The sequence below is a fragment of the Apis laboriosa genome, unplaced genomic scaffold (genome assembly GCF_014066325.1).
Source record: "Apis laboriosa isolate Shangri-la unplaced genomic scaffold, ASM1406632v1 scaffold70_cov154, whole genome shotgun sequence".
In the NCBI taxonomy this organism is placed as follows: domain Eukaryota; kingdom Metazoa; phylum Arthropoda; class Insecta; order Hymenoptera; family Apidae; genus Apis; species Apis laboriosa.
Window position 1 is genome coordinate 1,100,447 of NW_025224195.1, and position 21,343 is coordinate 1,121,789.

General features: G+C 24.4%; 1 protein-coding gene and 1 pseudogene across 2 annotated transcripts; one reads left to right on the forward strand and one right to left on the reverse strand.

The window, feature by feature from the left end:
- Nucleotides 1-470: 470 nt before the first annotated feature.
- Nucleotides 471-19,761, reverse strand: LOC122719184 (probable multidrug resistance-associated protein lethal(2)03659). 2 transcript variants are annotated; one of them, XM_043944799.1, is made up of 12 exons: nt 19,626-19,761; nt 6,009-6,158; nt 5,532-5,783; nt 5,061-5,316; nt 4,819-4,993; nt 4,444-4,600; nt 4,167-4,369; nt 2,685-4,008; nt 2,400-2,614; nt 1,131-2,209; nt 822-929; nt 471-746 (listed from the first exon to the last, which is right to left on the reverse strand). In XM_043944799.1, exons 2-12 carry the CDS (start codon nt 6,080-6,082, stop codon nt 714-716), a joined length of 3,876 nt encoding a protein of 1,291 aa, XP_043800734.1. In that variant the 5' UTR covers nt 6,083-6,158; nt 19,626-19,761; the 3' UTR covers nt 471-713. The 2 variants fall into 2 exon arrangements, with proteins under 2 accessions (XP_043800734.1, XP_043800735.1); XM_043944800.1 differs by lacking the exons at nt 6,009-6,158; nt 19,626-19,761 and having other exon boundaries at nt 5,504-5,635.
- On the forward strand, nt 9,936-12,385 carry LOC122719162 (annotated as a pseudogene).
- Nucleotides 19,762-21,343: the final 1,582 nt, after the last annotated feature.

Below are 21,343 nucleotides of genomic sequence, written 5' to 3' on the forward strand. Positions count from 1 at the left end.
GGAGCCACAATCGGAGTCCGTTTCAGTGACTCTCAATTGCTCTGAGGAAAGTCCCTGGACATTTGGACAGAAAGTGTCGTAACGTAATTCGTTACTAGCCTCTCGTCGTCTTCCTCGACTTTTTAGGGAGAAGAAGCTTCGGCAGATCCTTTTCGAGTTAGGACGAGAGTGTATTGGTCAAAGAAAAGTCATGTGTTTTGAGACATTTTAAATTCCTTCCTTGTGGTAAATCCTTTCTTCGGAGAGGAAAGGATGAAATTAATTTGTCTAACTAAACAGGGCTCATTACGAGGAGACTTCTCTTTTTTTATATTTTATTTTCTTTTATAAAGAGATTGAATTATTAAATATTAAACATTGATACGTATAAAATATATATATGGAAAACATGATACGTATTTATGTATATATTTTATTAATAATTTATAAGGATGTCAAATTCAAATTCGTGTAAATAAAAAAAAAAGAAAATTATCGTAGAATTTTATTGAAATTATATTTTTGTTATAAAAGATCATTATTATTTTCATTATAATAAACTAATTTAGATAATACCTTTATAAGCACCATACGTTCAAAATTTGTGTCGTCGAAAACATTTAATATATTTAGCAAAAGCTATTAGTTCGAAATAGTAAAATATAAATTGGACGTACAAAAAGATTTTGCTTAAATATTATTTAACTTGAACGTTGCTAAAATTTGGGCCATCATCAAGACGACGCTTCTTTATTCTTGTAAAAACACTGAAACATCAATATAAAAACATATTTTTTTATTTGCTTTAATTTTTTCTATATGAGGAAGATTTTATCACTTACGTTCTTTGCTATTTCTGTTAAACTATTTGCCATTGAAGTACCCGTTTGTTGTACCATATCGTAAAAATATCCTTTCTTTTGCAGTAAAATATATGGATGATCAAATTCCTAAAAAAATGATATCAAATAGTATATCTAATATATTTCTATAATCTATTTTTTCATAAAAAAAAATTTTTTCATAAAATAATTTAAATAATATAATATTTATAATAATATTTTATAATATTATATTATTTTTATAATATAATTTGTAATATAATATTATTTTTATAATATATATAAAATTCCAAATAAAATAAGACTTACTACTAAATAACCTTGGTTCATCACAAGTATTTTATCACTATCCATTATAGTATTTAATCTATGCGCTATAGTGAAGACAGTACAATCTATAAATTTCTTTCTGACAGTTTGTTGAATCAAGGAATCAGTTTGGGGATCAACGTTAGCAGTAGCTTCATCAAGAACCATAATTTTATTATTTCTAACGAGTGCTCGAACAAGGCATAATAATTGACGTTGTCCAACACTGAAATTTGATCCTTCTTCCGATACTTTGCTGTTTAAACCTGCCGTCATTTCTGAGATCGTTTCTTTTAATTCTACTTCTTGTAAAGCTTCCCATAAAGTATTATCGGAATATTCATCAAAAGGATCTAAATTTCGTCGAAGACTGCCTCCAAACAAAACTGGTTCTTGAGGTATAATACTGATTTTTGAACGGAAGTCATGCAATGCAATTGTATCTGTAGGCACACCATCTATAATAATTTCTCCTTCTATATATGCTAATCGAAAGAGAGCACTAATTAAAGATGTCTTTCCAGCACCAGTTCTTCCAACAACTCCTACTTTTTCTTTGGGATTAATCACAAAATTAATACCATTTAAAACATAAGGACTTTTAGGTCCATATTTTAATCTGACATTTTTGAATTCAACTAGACCTTTCGTAGGCCATTCTTCCGGTGGTTTCTTTTCCGGTATACTATCCAAAAATGGCTCTTCTTCTAAATTACTGTATTCTAATACTCTTTCAACAGAAGTAATTTGATTTTCTAATTCAGCGGTTTGTCTCATACCCCATTGTAACATTCCAGTGATTGAAGAAATTTGTGTGATTACTAAACCAATATTTCCAGCAGTGGCAAGATCATCAAATATCAAAAACATGATTGTAATCACTGCTACGTAAATCAAACAAAATGTTTCGATATAAAGACCGAAAGCTCGTGAGATAGAGATAAATATGTACCACGTAGAACTGTGAAGATCCTGATGATTATCAAAATCCGTTGTTACTATTTTTTCAGCTTTGAACGCTCTAATTGTAGTTAAACCTTGTAAAGTTGCTCCCACATGATCAAATACTGGTGACCGAGCTGAAAAATATCATTATTATTTTAAATATTATATTCAAGTAAATATTGAATATTAATAAATTATTTATATATAAATAAAATTAAGTAGGATAATAATTTAAATAAAGTAAAATATATATAAATTAATATTGATAATACTTAAAAAAATTCAATTTACGGAAAATTCATGAGATTAAATGTAATTACTTACTTATACCCTCCATACGTTTAACAGCACGACTAGTTGAAATGTACACAACTCGCATATAGTAGAAAAGAAGTATAATGATGCCCGTGGGTATTAATAACCAAGCATTTACTTCACCAAGAATTACTATAGTTCCAATAAAATTTAAGAACATTATAATAACATCGAACATGGTAAAAGGTAGTTTTTTATCAATAATACCAATGTCTTTGGAAAACCTTAATACAGAAACGATATTATCAATGATATTACCATAAATAAGATAAAATTAAATAATAAAATTTATACCTATTTAATATTCGGCCAGCAGGATTCGTATTGTAAAAATACATTGCAGCACGTACAATACTATGAAACATTTGTGCATGTAGATTTTTTGAAGATCGCATACAAACTCCATAATAAGTGAATGTTTGAACTACATAGATACAAACGATGCCCACGGTTAAACCACTATAAAGATAAATAATTCCATCACGAGACAATGGACCAACCCATTTGAAAACCATCGTACCATTATCCTTTAAAATTCGCGATGCCACTTCTGAATTTACCCAAAACGCGAGCAAATAATCACTACCGCTAGCCATTATTTGACTTAATATAAATAAAATTATCATTAAAAGAAGTAAAAATGGATTTTTGCTAGCCTTCCAGTAGGCAAAAAAAATTTTACTAGAAATTTTTCCCACCGTTCTCATCTCCAACACTTCGACGGGTTCGTCTGTCGCGTCTGTATTTTCTCTTTTCTTTATTTCCTCCATTGTTTTCCTTTTTTCAATTTTAATTTCAGCTTCGTTAGATTCTTGCTTATCTTCGACCTCTTGGAAGATTTTTATAAAATCTAGATTCATATTTTGTAGCTCCTCAAAGCTACCTTTTGCTTGAATATTACCATTGTTCATTACAATTATTTGATCGGCAACTTTTAAGTACTGTATCTGATGAGTGACTAGGATTCGAGTTTTGTCTTTAAGAAAACCACATATACATTCGTCCACAATACGACTACCGACATGTGTGTCGACTGCTGATAAAGGATCATCTAGAAGATAAATATCGGCATCAGCATATAATGCCCGTGCTAAATTAATTCTAGCTCTTTGACCACCGCTTAGATTGATTCCCCTTTCTCCAACCATAGTTCTATCTTTATGTGTAAACAAATCTATATCGCGTTTTAATTGACAAACACGAATTACTTCGTTGTAACGGATTTCGTTCCATGGTTGTCCAAATAGAATGTTCTGTCTGATGGAGGAAGCAAAAATCCATGGTCGTTGATCAGCGAAACTTATTTTTCCATTGGTTTCTAAAACTCCGTCTTTTAATGCCAATTCACGAAGTATAATTTGTAATAAACTACTTTTTCCTGAACCTATCTGACCAATAACAGCTATGAAACTACCAGCTTCTACTGATAGATCAATATTTCGTAAAGTATCATATTCTCTAGATTCGTCCCATTTGGCAGTGACGTTTTTTAAGTAAATGGGAATAGATTGCGAGGCCACTTGGTTCTGAATTTTCTGTGATTTAGAAATTTCAGGATGCATCATGAATTTCTCTAAACGCTTGATAGATACTAATGCTTCCGCTAATTGATGAACACCTGTATAAAGTTCAAAATATTATGATTATATTTTTCGAAGGAAGCAATTAATTGTACTTTTTGTAATTTATTTTATTAAAATATACTAAATATATAATAAATAAATATATATTATAAATATATGTATAAAATATATTTCGATTAAAAAGATAACTTACTTAAAGCAAAACCAATAGTCATAGAACTTTTTAAAACAGTATAAAATGCCGAAGTCATAAATACTTTTTCAGCATCAATATTGTTTCCAAGTAAAACATATGTTAATATAGTAATAAATAAACAGACTCGAGGAACATAGATATCGAACGTTAAACCAATTTGTTCAACGATCGAATATTTTTTCAATACATCCACTTCTTTCCTAAAAAAACATAATTGATTAATTATTTATTAATTTTATTTTATGAAACATGATAAATGAAAATTATTTCTTACTTTCTAGCTTTTTCCACAAGAAGCGAGTATGGTATTTCCCAAACATACATCTTAATTATTTCTACTCCAGCTATAATCTGATTCATTAAGCTTAATCTATTATCAATCTTTTGAGCTGTCACAAGAGTTAAACGCGATACTTTTTTTCCAAGATACACTGAAAAAGATAAAAGATAAAAAAAAAAATAATTGCAAAACTATAAAAACAAATATAAACTATAAAAATGATAAATTAATTTAATTATGTTTATAAATTTATATATTATATTTGTTAACTCAATTTTTAACGTAAGATTGATATTCATATAAAAGTTAAAAATAATTATAATTATACATCTTGAAATATTTTAATGGTTAATTATTTTAAATACTAACTCTGTAATGGTATGCATAATAAAAATGTCGTCATTCCTGTAATAGCTCCCCATCCAATTTCACGAAAGATAAGATACGCTATTACAAAGATTTGAAGTGGACCAATCCATAAATAATGAATACCAAATACGAAATAGTCGAGCCTATTAACGTCATTGCTTAAGAAATTAACCATCTAAAAATTAAATTAAAAGTAATTTATTATGAATAGAATTATCCATTAAATTTTAAATAATCTGTACCTGTCCAGCAGATGTTTCATTTTCGAGAACAGAATTGGATAGTTTAAGTATCTTTCTGTAAATTAAAGTACAACATGCCACTCTGACTTTCATTCCCACATGCATAAGATTTTGTAAGGCCCAATGAAGAATTATAATATCTATTAAAGGTAAAATACAAAAACCCGCGGCATAATATTGTATGTCGTTGCTCCAGTCTTTTCTGTTCCCTGAGAAGTAACGTAATAATCTAGCGAGTAAAAACGGGTGCACGAGTCTGAAATAAAATACAATTTAATTTTTTTTTTTCTAGTTTTTCTTATGTTTTCAATATATTTTCATATATGTTTTCATATATTATAAAATATATGATCTTTCCAATTTTTTTTCAAAGAAAAAAGTTTATAATATCCAAAATAATTAGACGATTTATATTTTTTATTTTGCACAATGCATCAAATTACCATTAAATTGTTATATTTGTTACTATACCGTATGCCGAATTCTAGAACAAATAGCACTAGTCCAGTGTTCATGACTAGTCTACCAAAGCACTTGTAGAGTACCCTAAATAAGCTCGGTTTTGAATTGTCTTTCTTCTTCTCACATCGTTTCACCTCATTTTCCCAATTTTTCACGATTCGTTGCCCCAAATAATTACTCCTGTCTTCTCGTAATGGCGAATACAGATCATCCTCTTCCAATTCTTTTTTATAACCAATAATGAACAGCTTGAGGATCCACCTATATATTAATTAAAATATAAATAAATTGAAAAATAAAATACATTAATAAAATATAATTATAGATATGATAAGTAGCATGATAAAGATAATTATAGCATGATAAATATAAAAATATAAAATAAATTAATTCAAATAAATTAAAATTGACATAATTAATAATTTATAATATGTAACAACATATGATTTATATATGTTTATATATTTATATGTTGATCTATCTTACCAAAATGTAAGAATGGACAATGGGTTGGCATTTTGACGCGGATTATTCACTTCTTTCCTCTGATTTTTATCCATTTTCGCAAGTGCAACCGTTTTTGGTCATCTCAGACTATTATGGAAAATATTACGTTTATCGTATTTATCTCATTTCCTGAAATGAAAAATCAAATCAAAAAAATCATATTTATACATTATTTTACTGCATTAGCATAATTTTTATTATAATTTAAAAAAAAATTTTTTATTCATGATTAATATATTTTCATATTATAGATATTAATTTATTCCTACATATATTTTACATGTAATAATTTTTTATATGAAATAAAAAAAAATGTAGACATATTAATATCAGACAATAAAACAATTTTACTATATTTTTTAATAATATTTATATAACTTATAAAATCTAAAAATATTTTAATATAGGAAATTATTCGAAAGTTATGCTTATTATAAATTTAATATACGTTCTATATATTTATTGTATATTATATCAATTTTTTGATTTCTCATAACATTTCATCAATGATTATATTTGAACAACTTGTATTTATCTTATGTAAAATAAAGAAAATAATGAGGAAAATAAAACTATTAAATACGCAGAAAAGAGCTCATCGACGTGTATAAAAGTGTTTTACGAATAAGAATCAACGTGTATACTATTTTTAGAGTGATGTTGGAAACTGGTTTGTTTGCTTTATCGTTTATTTTACGGATTCTTATCAAAAAACATTATAAATTTGAAAATCGATTATTAAACATTGAATAGAAAGAGGAAGAATCATTTTGATAAATTATAATTTTTTTTTTTTTAATTATTTGCCATTAATGTATAATAAAAGAAAAATGATGCAAAAAAGAATTATAATGAAAGATAATCATGATAATGATATATAGATAAGTTTTATCACAAATTTTCGACATATGTTTACTTTGATTTTCCTTTTTTTCTTGTCCGGAGAACAACTTCAATTTTTTCACATATAAATGTAACCTCGAAATCATATATCATAGTGACAATTGTACAATTCATCTATCATCATTACTTATTCTTATATATCAGTACACACGAATCATAAGACAATATTTATGACTAGTTTCGAGCTCGATACCAACGAATTCTTCGTCTGAAATGATAATTTTATATTTCCGCCTATAGGACTATTTTCTGCATTTTCTAATTGCGAATTCATCTAAATTGACAGGACATTTTATATATATTAAATTAAAATTTTTGAAGATGCTAAAATGCAAAATAGTGAAAAGAAAGTTATGAATATTTAATAATCAGAAACATATTAATTATCAATTTCCATCTTTTAAGAAACAAATAATTTCTAAAGTGTATATTATTTACTTGTTCATAATTCTATAATTAATATTCTAGTCTGTTATAGTATATTATTAAAATTATAAGACGATTACTAAATTAAAGAAAATTAGCATAAAATAATTGTAAATTTAAACTCATCTATTACATATCGATAGTAATCAATCATATTGTAATTAAATCGTCGAATTTGTTACATATTTTTTTTTTTCTAAGTACAAAATAATCAACAATTTATCTATATTAATCGAGAAATTACAGAAATCTATGTCTTTTAATGTTTTTAAAAAGACAATGATACAAATGGTGAATCATATTCGTCATTGAAAAAGTATTACCTGAATCCAAGAGTTAAACGTTTGAACTACTAATCAAACGTATCACATTATGTTATTTCTTGTCGTTGGAAACAAAGTATTAAGAAATTTTGATTGGGAACGAGGAAGTTGAAGTTGTATGACGATAACATTTGAAACCTTGACTGTTCGTCAAATCAATTATTCTGAGAAATTTTTCTTTTAAAGATATTTTAGATATGTATATGGATATAATTAATTTTGATGGATATAATTAATTTTATTAAAAAAGAGAATATTATATTAACTTCATTTAACTTCTTTAAAAGAAATTTAATAAAACGTGCAATTGAATTTTTTCTTGATGAATTAAAAAATGAAATAAAATAGATAAATAATTTGATGATTTAAAGTATTTCATATTTTTACAGAAATAATTTGTAAGAATTATGGATTTTTTTGAATAAGATTTCATTCTATAATGACAAATAAATAAATAAATAAATAAATATTGATAAATAAAACGAAATTTAAATACATTTATAATTAATATAAGATTTATTATATTATTATACAGAACAATTAATACTTAATATAATTTTCCAATTTCTAAATTTTTATTCTTAAATAATAATAAAATTTCCTATTATATGTATCTTGGATCAGAGAATAACAAGTTCTACCACACGTTTAATGCCTTTTCATCACAGATTCTCTTTCCTCAATTTCCTTCGAATTCGAACTACCGAGACTAATCTAAATAAATCCAATTTTCCTATTCACTGCTCATTGTGAGAACAGAGTTTCTCTTCTTTAATACGTATCACGAAACAAATATCAAATTTAATGTTAATCGCTTCACATAACAGGAATAACAGAACTTCGTGCGTTTAAATCTATTTAATATTTATAGCTTAATATAGCTTCTTGAGAAAAAACAAAATGTCGTATGAATAATATAATTTGGAAAGAGTCACATACACAATTAATCGAATATATTATAGATCTAATCTATAGTATATAAAGTTAAAATGCGAAATTGTCAATTGTCAAGATAAATTTGTGATCCAGGCAAGCATCAATTATATAAAATGAATAATCGTTAATTGATCACTGAAACACAGTGATTGTAAAAGCATAGCTCGATTAAACGACAAAATACTACGACGAACGTAAGATCATTGTTATTATTTTTTACCAATTTTTATTTTTTTTAAAGAATATTTTGAAAAATATTTGAAAAAATTATTTCTAATAATTTTTTTGGAAATATTATATCACGAGATAACGATCTTTTAAAAATATTGTGAAAGATAAAGTATAACAATTCAATAATTGATTAAAAAATTTAATAATTTTCTTGAGAAATTATTTTTAATATTTTAATTTACTGGAATTAAATCTTATTTTAAGTACAAAAATGGAATTGAAAATAAATGAAAATGTTCTTTATAAAAATTGTGTGTTTAAAGATAGATGCTACAATTATTTTTTAATTAATATTCTAGCTTGTCTAATTTGTTACAAAATTTACAAGATTTATTTCATTTTAATAGATTCTTTAATAGATTTTTTAATAGATATAGAAACTTCTAATAATAATGTCTATTTATACAGATGTACTCGATATATCAAAAAACATACAAAGTTGAATATAGATAACAATAAATTGTTTGTCTATGTATTAATATAAGACAAAGAAAACATATCATGTACTATTATTAAAGTCATGATAGATTTTTATTAGAGGAAAATTTGACAGTCATCGAAAACAAAAAAATTTCTTCATATCACATCCAAGAAAAAGATAACGATTTAAATCTGTTACATGTTAAAAAATATATTCAATTTGGAATTTATATTTAATACATTTAAAAGAATTAAAAGAGTTCGTGTATACGAATTAAATAATTAAATAATTAAAAAAAATGTATAAATAATAATCAAAAATATAACAGCCTGTACGCAGGTAACCATGCCATGCACATCTAATCGCAAGTATTATAAAGACATTCTTCTTTTGACAATTTTGTTTCGCAAGGATACGATTTTCATTCTAAAAAAATAATAATAAAAATAATAACTCTACGATATCTATAAATCTCAAATTTCTTTCCAATTTTTAATTTTTTCTACAAATTGTTATTATATTGTATAAAATAATTTTTCGATGGCTATAAAAATTCACACCTATTTATTTTAAAAATTATCCTTATGTACTGTTAAATCAAATTAAATTCGCTTCACGTATCATAGGATAAAGTTGAAGTTCTTATTTTTAAGTTCTTATTATTAAAACGAACATGTTTTCGTGATATGCGATGCGTGGCCTTTGAAAAAACGATACAAAAAATTTAATTTATAGTTGTCTTATCTCACTGTACACATGATGATAATGTACATGGATCTGATCGGGGCATTTGGAAATTTAGAAGCCATGGTGAAAAATATTATAGACACAACAGTAGCCAAGGCTACTTATCGCATATTGTTTCTACTTCGATTCAACAAATTGATCGAACGTGCGATCATTATTGTGAAAGAAGAGATTGCTAACAGCAAGTTCGAGAATGCGAAATGAATTTATATCTTGCATATCATAACATTTCGAACAAGTTTGGCAGATACGCCATTTCAACGACAACGATGATAAAATTCTCTGGCATTTGGCACCTATGTTGTAATTGTTGAAGCCTGGTACAGGTATGTATTAGCAAAATTTGGATGTTGATAAATTGATTGTTTGCGATAATATTATAATATGTATAAGGATACAATGATAAAGAATAATATCATGTTGCTTGGAAAAAATTCATAGAATTCATGAAAAAAAATTAGAAGATAAACTAATTTGAATTTTATTTTTATAAAATTTTTGTAAATCCTTTTTGTAATACCTTTGACTCGTTTGAAATCATATTTTTTTTTCTATTGTTGAACAATTTCTTAAATTTAAAGAATTGATTGTGTGTTATATATGTAATATAATTTTCTTTTTTAAATGAGTGTTCAATTACAAAATAGAGATTTAATAGTGGTATTATAGAAAATTTAAGAAGTAGACAGATTCATCATTAAGATAAAAAACGCTTGAATAAAAATTAAACATGCATTCCAAAAATGCGTTGATGAATGCGTTTTATTTTAAGAGAAAAGGAAGTCATTTTATGTCTATGTAATGTCATTTCAGGACAAGTTAATGAATCATCGAAAGCTTATACTTTGCCATTTCGAGTTCATGCATTTATCGATTATCAAGACGACTTTCAAAACTTCATTGTCATGTACGTGCACCAGTTTCCACTCATGTTTATAGCGTTTATGCCATATAAGCTCTATCAGTTTATTAGTTAACTTGCAGCCAATTATCCATTTTGTCGTATCGTATACAAAATATCAAAATCAAATGTTAATTTAGAAAGTGCGATCAAAAAATTCATTCATACAAAACTAATTGCATAAGTATTCGTCTTTTTCCTTTTAATGTATCATTTTCTTTATATTATTAATGACTGATATCTACTGACTTCATTTCTAATTCATTAAAATACTGACATCAATGGATTTAACTTTGCATTAGTGATTTATGATAGATTTATATCCGTATAACATTTTTTCCTATGTGTGTATATATGTAATATTATAGTTTTATAGTTAGATTATAATAATATAATATTGTATACAAAATACATTGTTCCATTAATTGTAATATTAATTCTGTAATAACAATAATGTAATATTAATTTTTAAAATTTTTCTGACAAATGTGATATCAATAATAAAAAGTGAATTATTTTAAATATTGCAAAATTATATGAGAAAACTTTTGGCATGAAAAACAAAGAAAGAGTAAACATCAAATATTGCAAAAGAAATAAAATGCCTTTTGAATTAATATTAAGTATATTGATATTTTTTATAGAAAATGAAAAGATGCATTTATTGGTACATTGAAAAATATCTAATTCTATTTAAACAAATGAAAATAATTTTGAAATCTTTAAAATATCTTTTGATATTACACATTACATACCCTACATCATGCAATTGATCCAATATTTGATTTTGCATCATGAATTTTTTTTATATCTTTCAAAAAAACACATAACACTTTGTATTTATTAATTAATTCTAATTCCTCGAGATATATCTTATATTTATAAATAAATATAAAATCAAATTTTTAAATGATACTATTACTCAAAATATAATTTTTTATAAAACTCTATCAATTCAGCATTACAAATATTTCTTATTGTGGAACTCTTAGTTAACTTTTCTCATATAAATGATGTTTCTGGTTACATTTAAAATTTTCTAATAAGAATTTAAGAATTCTTCTAAAATTTAATACAATACAAGAAATATTTAATCTATAAATTATCGTGATTTTCAGAATCCTTTAAGAAATTTAATGAACACTTTGACTTACAGCTTATACACTTCGATAATCATGTCAATGTTGTATCTGTACTTCTTCATAGATATCTATACTCCTTTCACGATTGTCGAACGAAGTAAGTAATGATAGTACAAAGGCATGCAAACTATGAATAAAGTTATGTTTAATGCACGAAAGTGAGCGAAGCGTTTTATACCACTGATTGGGATAATTTATCGATCCATGATCAAAAATTATTTCTCATGATCATGCGTTGTGTACAATGAACTTTGCACGTTACAGCTGGAAAATTTTATACATTCTCATTACATGGTTTTATCGATGTGAGTAAATATTCAATTTAATATATACGCGATGCCGTGATAAGGTGAACGAATAAATATTGACTGTTTTATTTTAAACTATTGACCCTAAGAAAAAAACGATATGTACGAATACAATGTTATTTTGTTATAACAGATTATGAAAATCTCCTTTGGATACGTCTCTTTATTGCGAGCTTTGATTTTTTTAAGTACAAAGAATAATGTAGATATCCACATATTGATGCAATTTTCATAAAATAATATTAGAATATTTATTAACTCCTAATTCACAATGTGAAATTGATTGCCATTATTTTATTAAAATATAAATTATCAATTATATGAATTTACTTCGTATTTAATTCTTTTTTTTAAATTTAAAATCCAAAGGAAATTGCTATAATATGTTATACATAATAAATTAAAAATTAGAATTTTCGGATTAAGTGATTTCCTTGTAAGATAAGAAGATCTATGAAGACTTTCATGATTGGCTGCAAGTAAAAATTGAGATATTTCCCAAATCTTTCTGGAAAATCATCCTTGTTGGAATATTCCAACATTATGTAATATAATATCAGTATTAATATCAATGTCTCATTTTGAAACTTCCAGGTGAAAATCGTGTTTTTTGAGAGAGAAATGTTTCAATGTTTTATAATATCACTATATCATTTCAGTGATCGATAAATAATTGGGGTAATTCTTACAGAAAAAGCTCATATAAATTCTGATGATTATCTGAAAGTTTTAAATCTCTGATTACTACAAATCACACTTTGTATCGTATATCTAACATATGAACGGCTGACCCATATAAAATGTGACGAATTAGATTAATTTATAAAATCATATAACCAACTCTTAAAATTTCGCAAAGAAAAGATTGCAAGCGTGCAAGTGAACCCATGCTGTTCAAGGGTCAACTGTAATCAATAACTATAAATTTCGATACAAGTTCTTATTCGCTTTAAACGTGACTCCATACGGTAAATTCCACTCGATTGGAGGCTCATGCACGCTCTATTACCCCAATAAATATAGGTATATAACTTCAACATATCAATCGTCAATGTGCCCTATAGGAATGAAGATGAAGAGTGGAAAGAATAATTCGAACTTCAACAATTTCTTTCTTTTCTTATTAACCTCTTAAATGAAAAGATATGTTTGTTGTATAATAGATAGAGTATGCTACAATCACACAATGAAGATTACATATGAAAATTGAAGATTTTGCAGTAAAAAGAGGAATAAATCCATTTGTAATACACTTAGAAAAATTTTAAAAAATGTATATAATATTGTGTAATAATTAGTATTAATTATTGAATTAATAAGTTTTTATATAAATTATTCAAATTTATATCTTCTTTCTGATTTATATGATAAATATAAAAACAAAATTGTTAGTTAATAAACGATAAAACATACAATTTATTGAATTATTATTATTTCATTAATAAAAAATATCCTATTAAATGCAAGAGAGAGAAAGATACACCTTTATATTCTTCTTACAAAACAATTATAATTTATATACTTAAAACATTTGAAAATATTTCACCATTTAAATATTTAAGTACAAGGTAACAAGTATCGTTGCATTAAATGGCCTTGTAAAAAAGAAAAACCTGTTCCATTAAAAATAAGTGCATCTACAATGCCAAAAGATTTTACAACCGACATTATCTAGTTTAAACATATTAATGCATCGAAATATTAAAATCGAAGTTCTCAAGAAGAAAACACAAAGAAAGAAAGAAAAAAAACGAAAAAAACAGTAGAAGTATCAATTAAAATATATATTCGTTGAAAATGATGAACCAGACAACATTATTATCAACAAAATTGTACTAAACGCAGTTACTGGTGCTAGTCGTAAGATAATAATTGAACAAAACTGTAATGGGGCACGTGTGTCCGTGATACGCATCAATTTTCATATAAGATTACCGCTTATCGATTGCTCTGTATGAAACAGCATTGCACTGGAAATTACCATCGCAAGATTGCAACTCGATTGAGTGACCGAGCAACGCGTCGAATCTAAGATATCATTCGCTTTATTAACACCATTTAAGAGAATAAACGATCTCTCGAATCTTAAATCGTTATAAACAATATGGCAAGAAAAATTTTTAATTTTTAATTCAAGTAATTAAAGTAGGTTCTTTTGTAATTCTCTCGAAAGAAGTGATAGCAAAGTGCATATTTCGAAGAATTTTCATTGCATTTTTTATTCAGATTGAGAAATATCAATTTTATAAAAAATGTATCGCTTCTTGTTTTTTACATAAAAGAATTTTTGATACGTAGGGTAAATAGTCTAATAACGAGTTTGGACAATAATCTTTTTAATATAAAAAAAGTATACACACTTTTTGCTAATTTAAATAGATAAGAATTAGTAATAAAGATGTCAATTCATTTAAAATACTTAAGGAGACAATAAAGTATCATGTTTTAAGAGATATATAATAAAATTAATTCAACTTTTATATCGTAAAGAGATAGGAATATTCTACGAACAATTAACAGAAATCGACAGCTTATCAAGTGATTCAATATTTCTGTTGATAGAATGAAATTTGATACATCTCCGTTTGTTTTTTCATTTCCTATCATCTCTTTAATTTAAACTCTTTAGCTTGCGCGTCATCGATTCGTAATGGTTAAAGACCAAGTCGTTCTTTTTCTATATTTCGTATTCTAAATTCGCAAAATGAATAACAAAGAATATATAATCAATTATAATAAAGAGTTATTTTAATATATTAAAAATATCTTCTTATAATATCGCTTGTAATATGAGAATTATCGATGAATTATTAATTGCCATATATAAATAATGGTCGAAATATTGTATTACTGAGTAAAAATTAAAAAACAATGTTGATTCACATTTTTTTTTCTTGGATGCCAGCATCATGTGATATATATATATATATATAAATATATATATATATATGATCCGTACGAGACAGATCCCATCGTCAAGTGATTAATTGAAATTTTATCAGTGTTTATTGCAAGATAGATTTATAGCTTATGCTTCAAATGAAACTCATGTCAACGCACTTTTACTGTAGATGAATATCTAAGCAAATATCAACCGAGTCTTTACCGATTCTTCGATCAACAGTGTCGCAAAAATATATAGTTTACACGTCGTAAACAGACAAGAGAATATCACTCTTTAAACTGTATTGTTTCTTTCTTATCGATAAATACGGATGCAGTGATTTAACTTTTGCGATAATTTTAACATAGGAAGTCAAATTCTGCGAATTATGATAAATTTAAAATAAAGATAAATTTGAAGAATATTAAAAGGATTCTATATTAGAAGCATTTATCTATTAGAATTTTTTTAACTTTTTTTTTTCCCCCGTTATATTTTACACATTTTATACACTTCCTTTGGCAATTGGTAAAATTATCTGTTTCTATCGATTCATTTCAATGAATAATATATGATTCATTCTTTAAAAAATAAGAACATTAAGAAAATTTTTTTTACTGTGAATTATTTCGCGTGAAAATTAACTAATTTTAGTTTGAAGAAAAACTGAACTTCATGGAGAGAGCTCAACTAATTTTAGCTCTGAATTTTTTAGAATCTTGTATGTAAACTATATATCTTGAACTCGATGTACTAAGATGATAAAAAAATCAAAAAATTATTTGAAAATGTGATCATATTTTTAATAGAACAATTCAAGAGAAAAAATTTTTTATATTAAATTATTTCTTCTTTCTTTTCTTTTTTAAAAATAAAATTTGTTATTAATTATGAAATATATTCATTGAAAACACATCTTATTTGCATAGAAATATGAAAAAAATTTTCTCTATAATTTATTGAGCAATCTTTTTATTTCTAAATTATTTAACAAGAAAAAATAATCAATTCTTCAATTCTTCAATTAGTTGTATAACAAATAAGTATATTATAGAAATATTTTGACATTTACTAAAAAGAGAACATATGCAATATAAAGATTATTTATAAATAAAATCAAATTTAATTCAATGATTAGCTTTTGATAAGATTAACATTCTTTTATAATTCTAATTATCTACTCAATTGAAGTATATATAATGCATAAACTATATAAAATTTATTTTTGAAAATAGAATTCAAATAGAATTCAAAATTATTCTAATAAATCTATTCAAAATTATATAAACTATATAAAACTTTTAGAAATTCAATTCAATCGATTATATTAATAAATCGTCTTTTAAATTTATTTCACGATTGCCTTAATTAATTATATTAAGTATTTTACTAATTTACAAACCATATAATGTAAAAATTACACTAATAATTGTTCCAAAAGTATTTGATGACTTATTGAGATATTGTTTCAAAACAATTATTAAATACAATAGAAAATCAATAAAAATACAAAATATTTTTAAAATAATGATCCTAATTAATCCTGCTGTAAATTAATCCTTAGGTATAGATATTTATTATCTATTGCGAATTTTTCTTCAATATAAATAAATATTAGTTATTTTTGCAAAAATTCTACCAATCCTAATATCTTTTCCCTTAGCTGACCAACAATTTGATTAGTAAAACAAATTATTTCCTTGTAATCATTTCATAATGTTTTACTTGATGTCTCTACGTGAAAGGGAACTGCAATTTATAAAGTTACGACATAGAAAATTGCGTAGAAGTGAACTGGTAAGAAGATAGATAAATATATACATAATACATATAAAAAAAATTAATTTATAAACAAAAATAAATAATCCATCTTAAAAATAATTAGATTATTATTAAATAATTAAAGAAAATTGATGAAGAATTTCAAATAAAAAAAACTTTTCTTTCTCTTTTAAAAAAAAAATATAACATTTTTATCCTCAATAATAAAGCTTTTTATAATAATTTATTTTAATATTTTGTAATAATTTTTTTCTTAAAATTGTGTATGATATAATTGTGTACAATTTCATCAAACAAATTCAATTTCTTATTTTTTAAAAAATTTTTTTTTTAAATAATTGATATATAAAATAGATTATATTGCTGTTATATAAACGCTGCTACTTTGTGTTATCTCTACAATTATTTTTCTTTCTTCGTGATTTTCTAAGTAAATGCAAAGATATATTATTATCTACATTGTCTGCACTAACAATAATGTTTGTGTAATTATGTTAACAATTATTATTTATGAAGCGAAAAAATTTTCTAAAACAAAAAAATGATATACATAACGTTTTATAAAAAATATAAATTTTTAATTTTTAAATTAAAAAATTTAATCAATAAATAATTTAAAATTCAAATGTTTACTCTTTGTGAAATAATAAAAAATTTCATGTCAATAATCCAATAACTTTCAATTGACAAGATTAAAAAGAAGAAAAAATATTGTCAAATAGGAAGAAATCATTTGAAGTGATTGTCTTTCTTAAGAATAAAAAAAGAAAACGTATTTCGTGTACCGTTACCAAATAATCTCGGAACATCCAAATTGCTATGCTATCTCCATTATTAGATTATAACAGTGTGCGAAAACATTTAATCTGTGATCAGATTTAAGAACCTGTCTGAATCTAACTAGAGATCAATTTCAATTTTAAAAAATCAATAAAAATTATACCATATTTAAATTACTTAAAATATCAATACATTGTTTTTTTGTTAAATTGAGTCATTATTACAAAGTACGTTATCGTAAAACAATGTTACATGCTTACTGAGTCATAACTATATATATGATCAGTTTTTTTTTTAATTTCTTGTACATTATCATATTTTGTATTTATTTTCTTTTATTATTAACGTTAATAAATAATTATTCTGTTATATAATGCATTTTATGTTTTAAATATAAATATTAAAATTGCATAAAATAAAAGTAATCATAAATATATATTATGTATTATTGATTATTTATTGAAAAAAATTGCATAAAAATTAAATACAACAAATAGCAGAAGAGAAATAGAGAATGTGTATTTATGTATGCAGAAAAAAATATTGAATTCAAGAAGAATTATTTTTTATAAACAATTAATATATATAATATATATTAATATATATAATATAGAATTTATAATTTTTTTTATAAAAAAATATGTATATAAATGTATTAATATCAGACTCATTTGATTAACAAAATATGTATGAACATAAATAAGAAATATCTTTAAACTCCATATGTAGAAGTTTCAAGGATATTAAGAGATAGAATGAATACTCCAACTAAGCAATTCAATTTCTCTTTTTTCTTTGTCCTTTGTATTCATTCGAGCATGCAAGCAGAATAGATGATAGTATTACATAATTAATTTAAAATTTTTGATTATAATTAATTATATGAAAAGCTTGTTCTTGAAAAATTCTTTTGTTTGTACATAATATAATTTTAAATTAAATAGCAAAATAAAAAAGAAACAAAAACCATTTAAGAATTAATTTTTTAAATATTTTCAAAATATGTACAAAGTATCTAACTTTCTTCCCTTTCTTCCTATATAATACTATTATAATTTATGCGCTTTATAATGATTTTTCGTAATTTTAAACTACTATGAAACTACTATGAAAATGTTAGGAAATTATATCGAAATATTTGTTGGACATAAATATATTTATTGTTTTTCTCAAAGCAGTAAATTATTATATTTGACACTTTCAATTATCGTTTAAATGAGGGTTAATAGACTTAAATCATGTTTTTCTCTTTTGTTTATTCTTAATATGAATTTTATATAAAATAAATATAATACTAAACATATAAACATAAAATATATATACTTGCAAATAAGAAATTGTATTAAAACAAAATAATTAAGAAATATAATAATTAATTTCAATATAGTTACAGGTAACATAGTTACAGGTTTAACTTTATGTAATGCATTTCTAAATTATATGCAATATAATTTTAAAAGTTGTAAGTAAAAATTTTGTAAATTAATTGTATATGCAATAAAATCTATTAAACATATAATTTACGTAATATTGAAAGGGTTAAGAAATCATTGACATAATTGATACATTAGATTTATATACCAACGCTATTGAGAAAATTGTGTCAATCGTATACTAGGTTAGTTATTCACTTCATGATTTAGATAATTTAATTATTTGAAAGTGCATATATTAAATATTAAATTCGTAACATTACATATAATGCAACATTATTTTTAATTTATAACAAGTATTAAATTTTATGAATATAATACAAAAAATTAAAATTAATATCAATATTATGTTAAAACAATTAAATAATATGGTACTCACAGTAAACTAACGTTTGGTGTTATCACGAAGTCTGTTCAATGAATAACGTTGTCCAATAGTTTCGAAACACTATCCGACATCCAAATTTTCCGCGTTACACTGTGTGAGTAGCGTTTTGCCAACTGAAGAACGAGTAAAAGCTACAAACAGTTATATATACTTCGTCGCGCGTTCGTTGACTGGCGTACGGTATTGATCAAGGTAAAACGTTTACTTTATTGTTATCGTTTGAAATATTATTTGATTTAATCTTTCAGCACGAACATGTTCCAACATGCAGGGCCATTTATAACTACTACCGCGCATGTGCTTTCTTCAGTAAATAACACGTTAGTTCTTCGAAAGTTTTTTAAGTTAAAAATAACACATTTGTTACAATTTTCTTTGTACGCTTCAAGGCAACGATTCATCAACTGAAGAATACATCTTGGACGAAAGTCAATCGAACGTTTGAAATTTTGTGCTGACATTGCAGAAATAAACTTACAACGCTATCTATGAACACAGAAGAAAATTATAAAATCGGTTAAAACTCGGTTAATTCAGAAGCATTCACTTTCACCATAGACAAAATACAAAATAGACATGATATCTTATAAAATATATTATATGTTCTGAAATACCGACCTTTTGATTATTAATAATATTAATAATATAAAATTATAAAAAATTTTATTCTATAATTTATATTTCAACTATTTTAATTATAATATTGCAATCTCATATATTTTGAATCAATAACGTTAAAAATAGTAAAAATTTACTAAAATAGTAATTACTAGGGAATTATGTTTTCTAAACATGGAATAAAACATTTATTAGATGTCGAATCAATTATATATCTAATCTGTGACAGTATTTGAATCATACATAAGATAGTTTAAATATAAGTTTTGCTAATATTAGATAAAGAATGTGTATATATATATATATATATATATATATATATATATATTAAAAATTATACTATAAGCATAATGATGTATACAATTCAAAACTTTTATATGTTTTCATTTCTTGAATATCAGGATTGTTTCAGGTCAGTTTTTTAAATTATATGAAAATATAATATCTTAAATTTATTTGGTTTCATGTAGTCAACAAAAAACATTTTTTCGTAACGATCTTCATTATAAAAAAAGTTTATTATTCGTAGCTGAGGTGACGCGTAGTACATACATGAGGTTTTCAACTACAACAAGTCCTATGATTTCACTATTTACAGACATGGGTCATGTTGTAATATTAATATCTAATATTAATTAACATAATTCAACATTACAACTAAATTATTATTCATTACATTAAGATCTATAATATTAATGTTCAAAAGATTCATTTTTGCGCAAATCTTATATCATTTTAATTGTCACATTATTTTTTAGTACGTGTTCTGTAGTGCAGTATAAACTTTATTAAGAAAGATTTCTTGTGATATTCAGTTGTCAAAATTCGAGAATTTGTGTAATGTTTCTATCATAACAATGTTCAGTCACTGAAAAAAAAAAATAAATTTTTTTCACCGAATATATTTAATGCTTAAACTTTTCTAAATAAACGACTACACTTACAGTTACGTACACGCAAATGCTTAAAAACGCTTTGATAGAAAAAGTATCATAAAGCGAGCATTGATTAAATTAAAAAAAAAAAAAAAAAAAAAAAAAAAAAAAAAAAAAAAAAAAAAAAAAAAAAAAAAAAAAAAAAAAAAATATAGA

Bases quoted from the DNA above. Each gene is read 5' to 3' on its own strand.
- LOC122719184 (XM_043944799.1), bottom strand. From the start codon at position 6,082: ATGGATAAAAATCAGAGGAAAGAAGTGAATAATCCGCGTCAAAATGCC. The intron at 5,317-5,531 runs GTATAGTAACAA...ATTTTATTTCAG, and splicing joins GTTCTAGAATTCGGCATACG to ACTCGTGCACCCGTTTTTAC. The intron at 930-1,130 runs GTAAGTCTTATT...TCATTTTTTTAG, and splicing joins TGAACCAAGGTTATTTAGTA to GAATTTGATCATCCATATAT.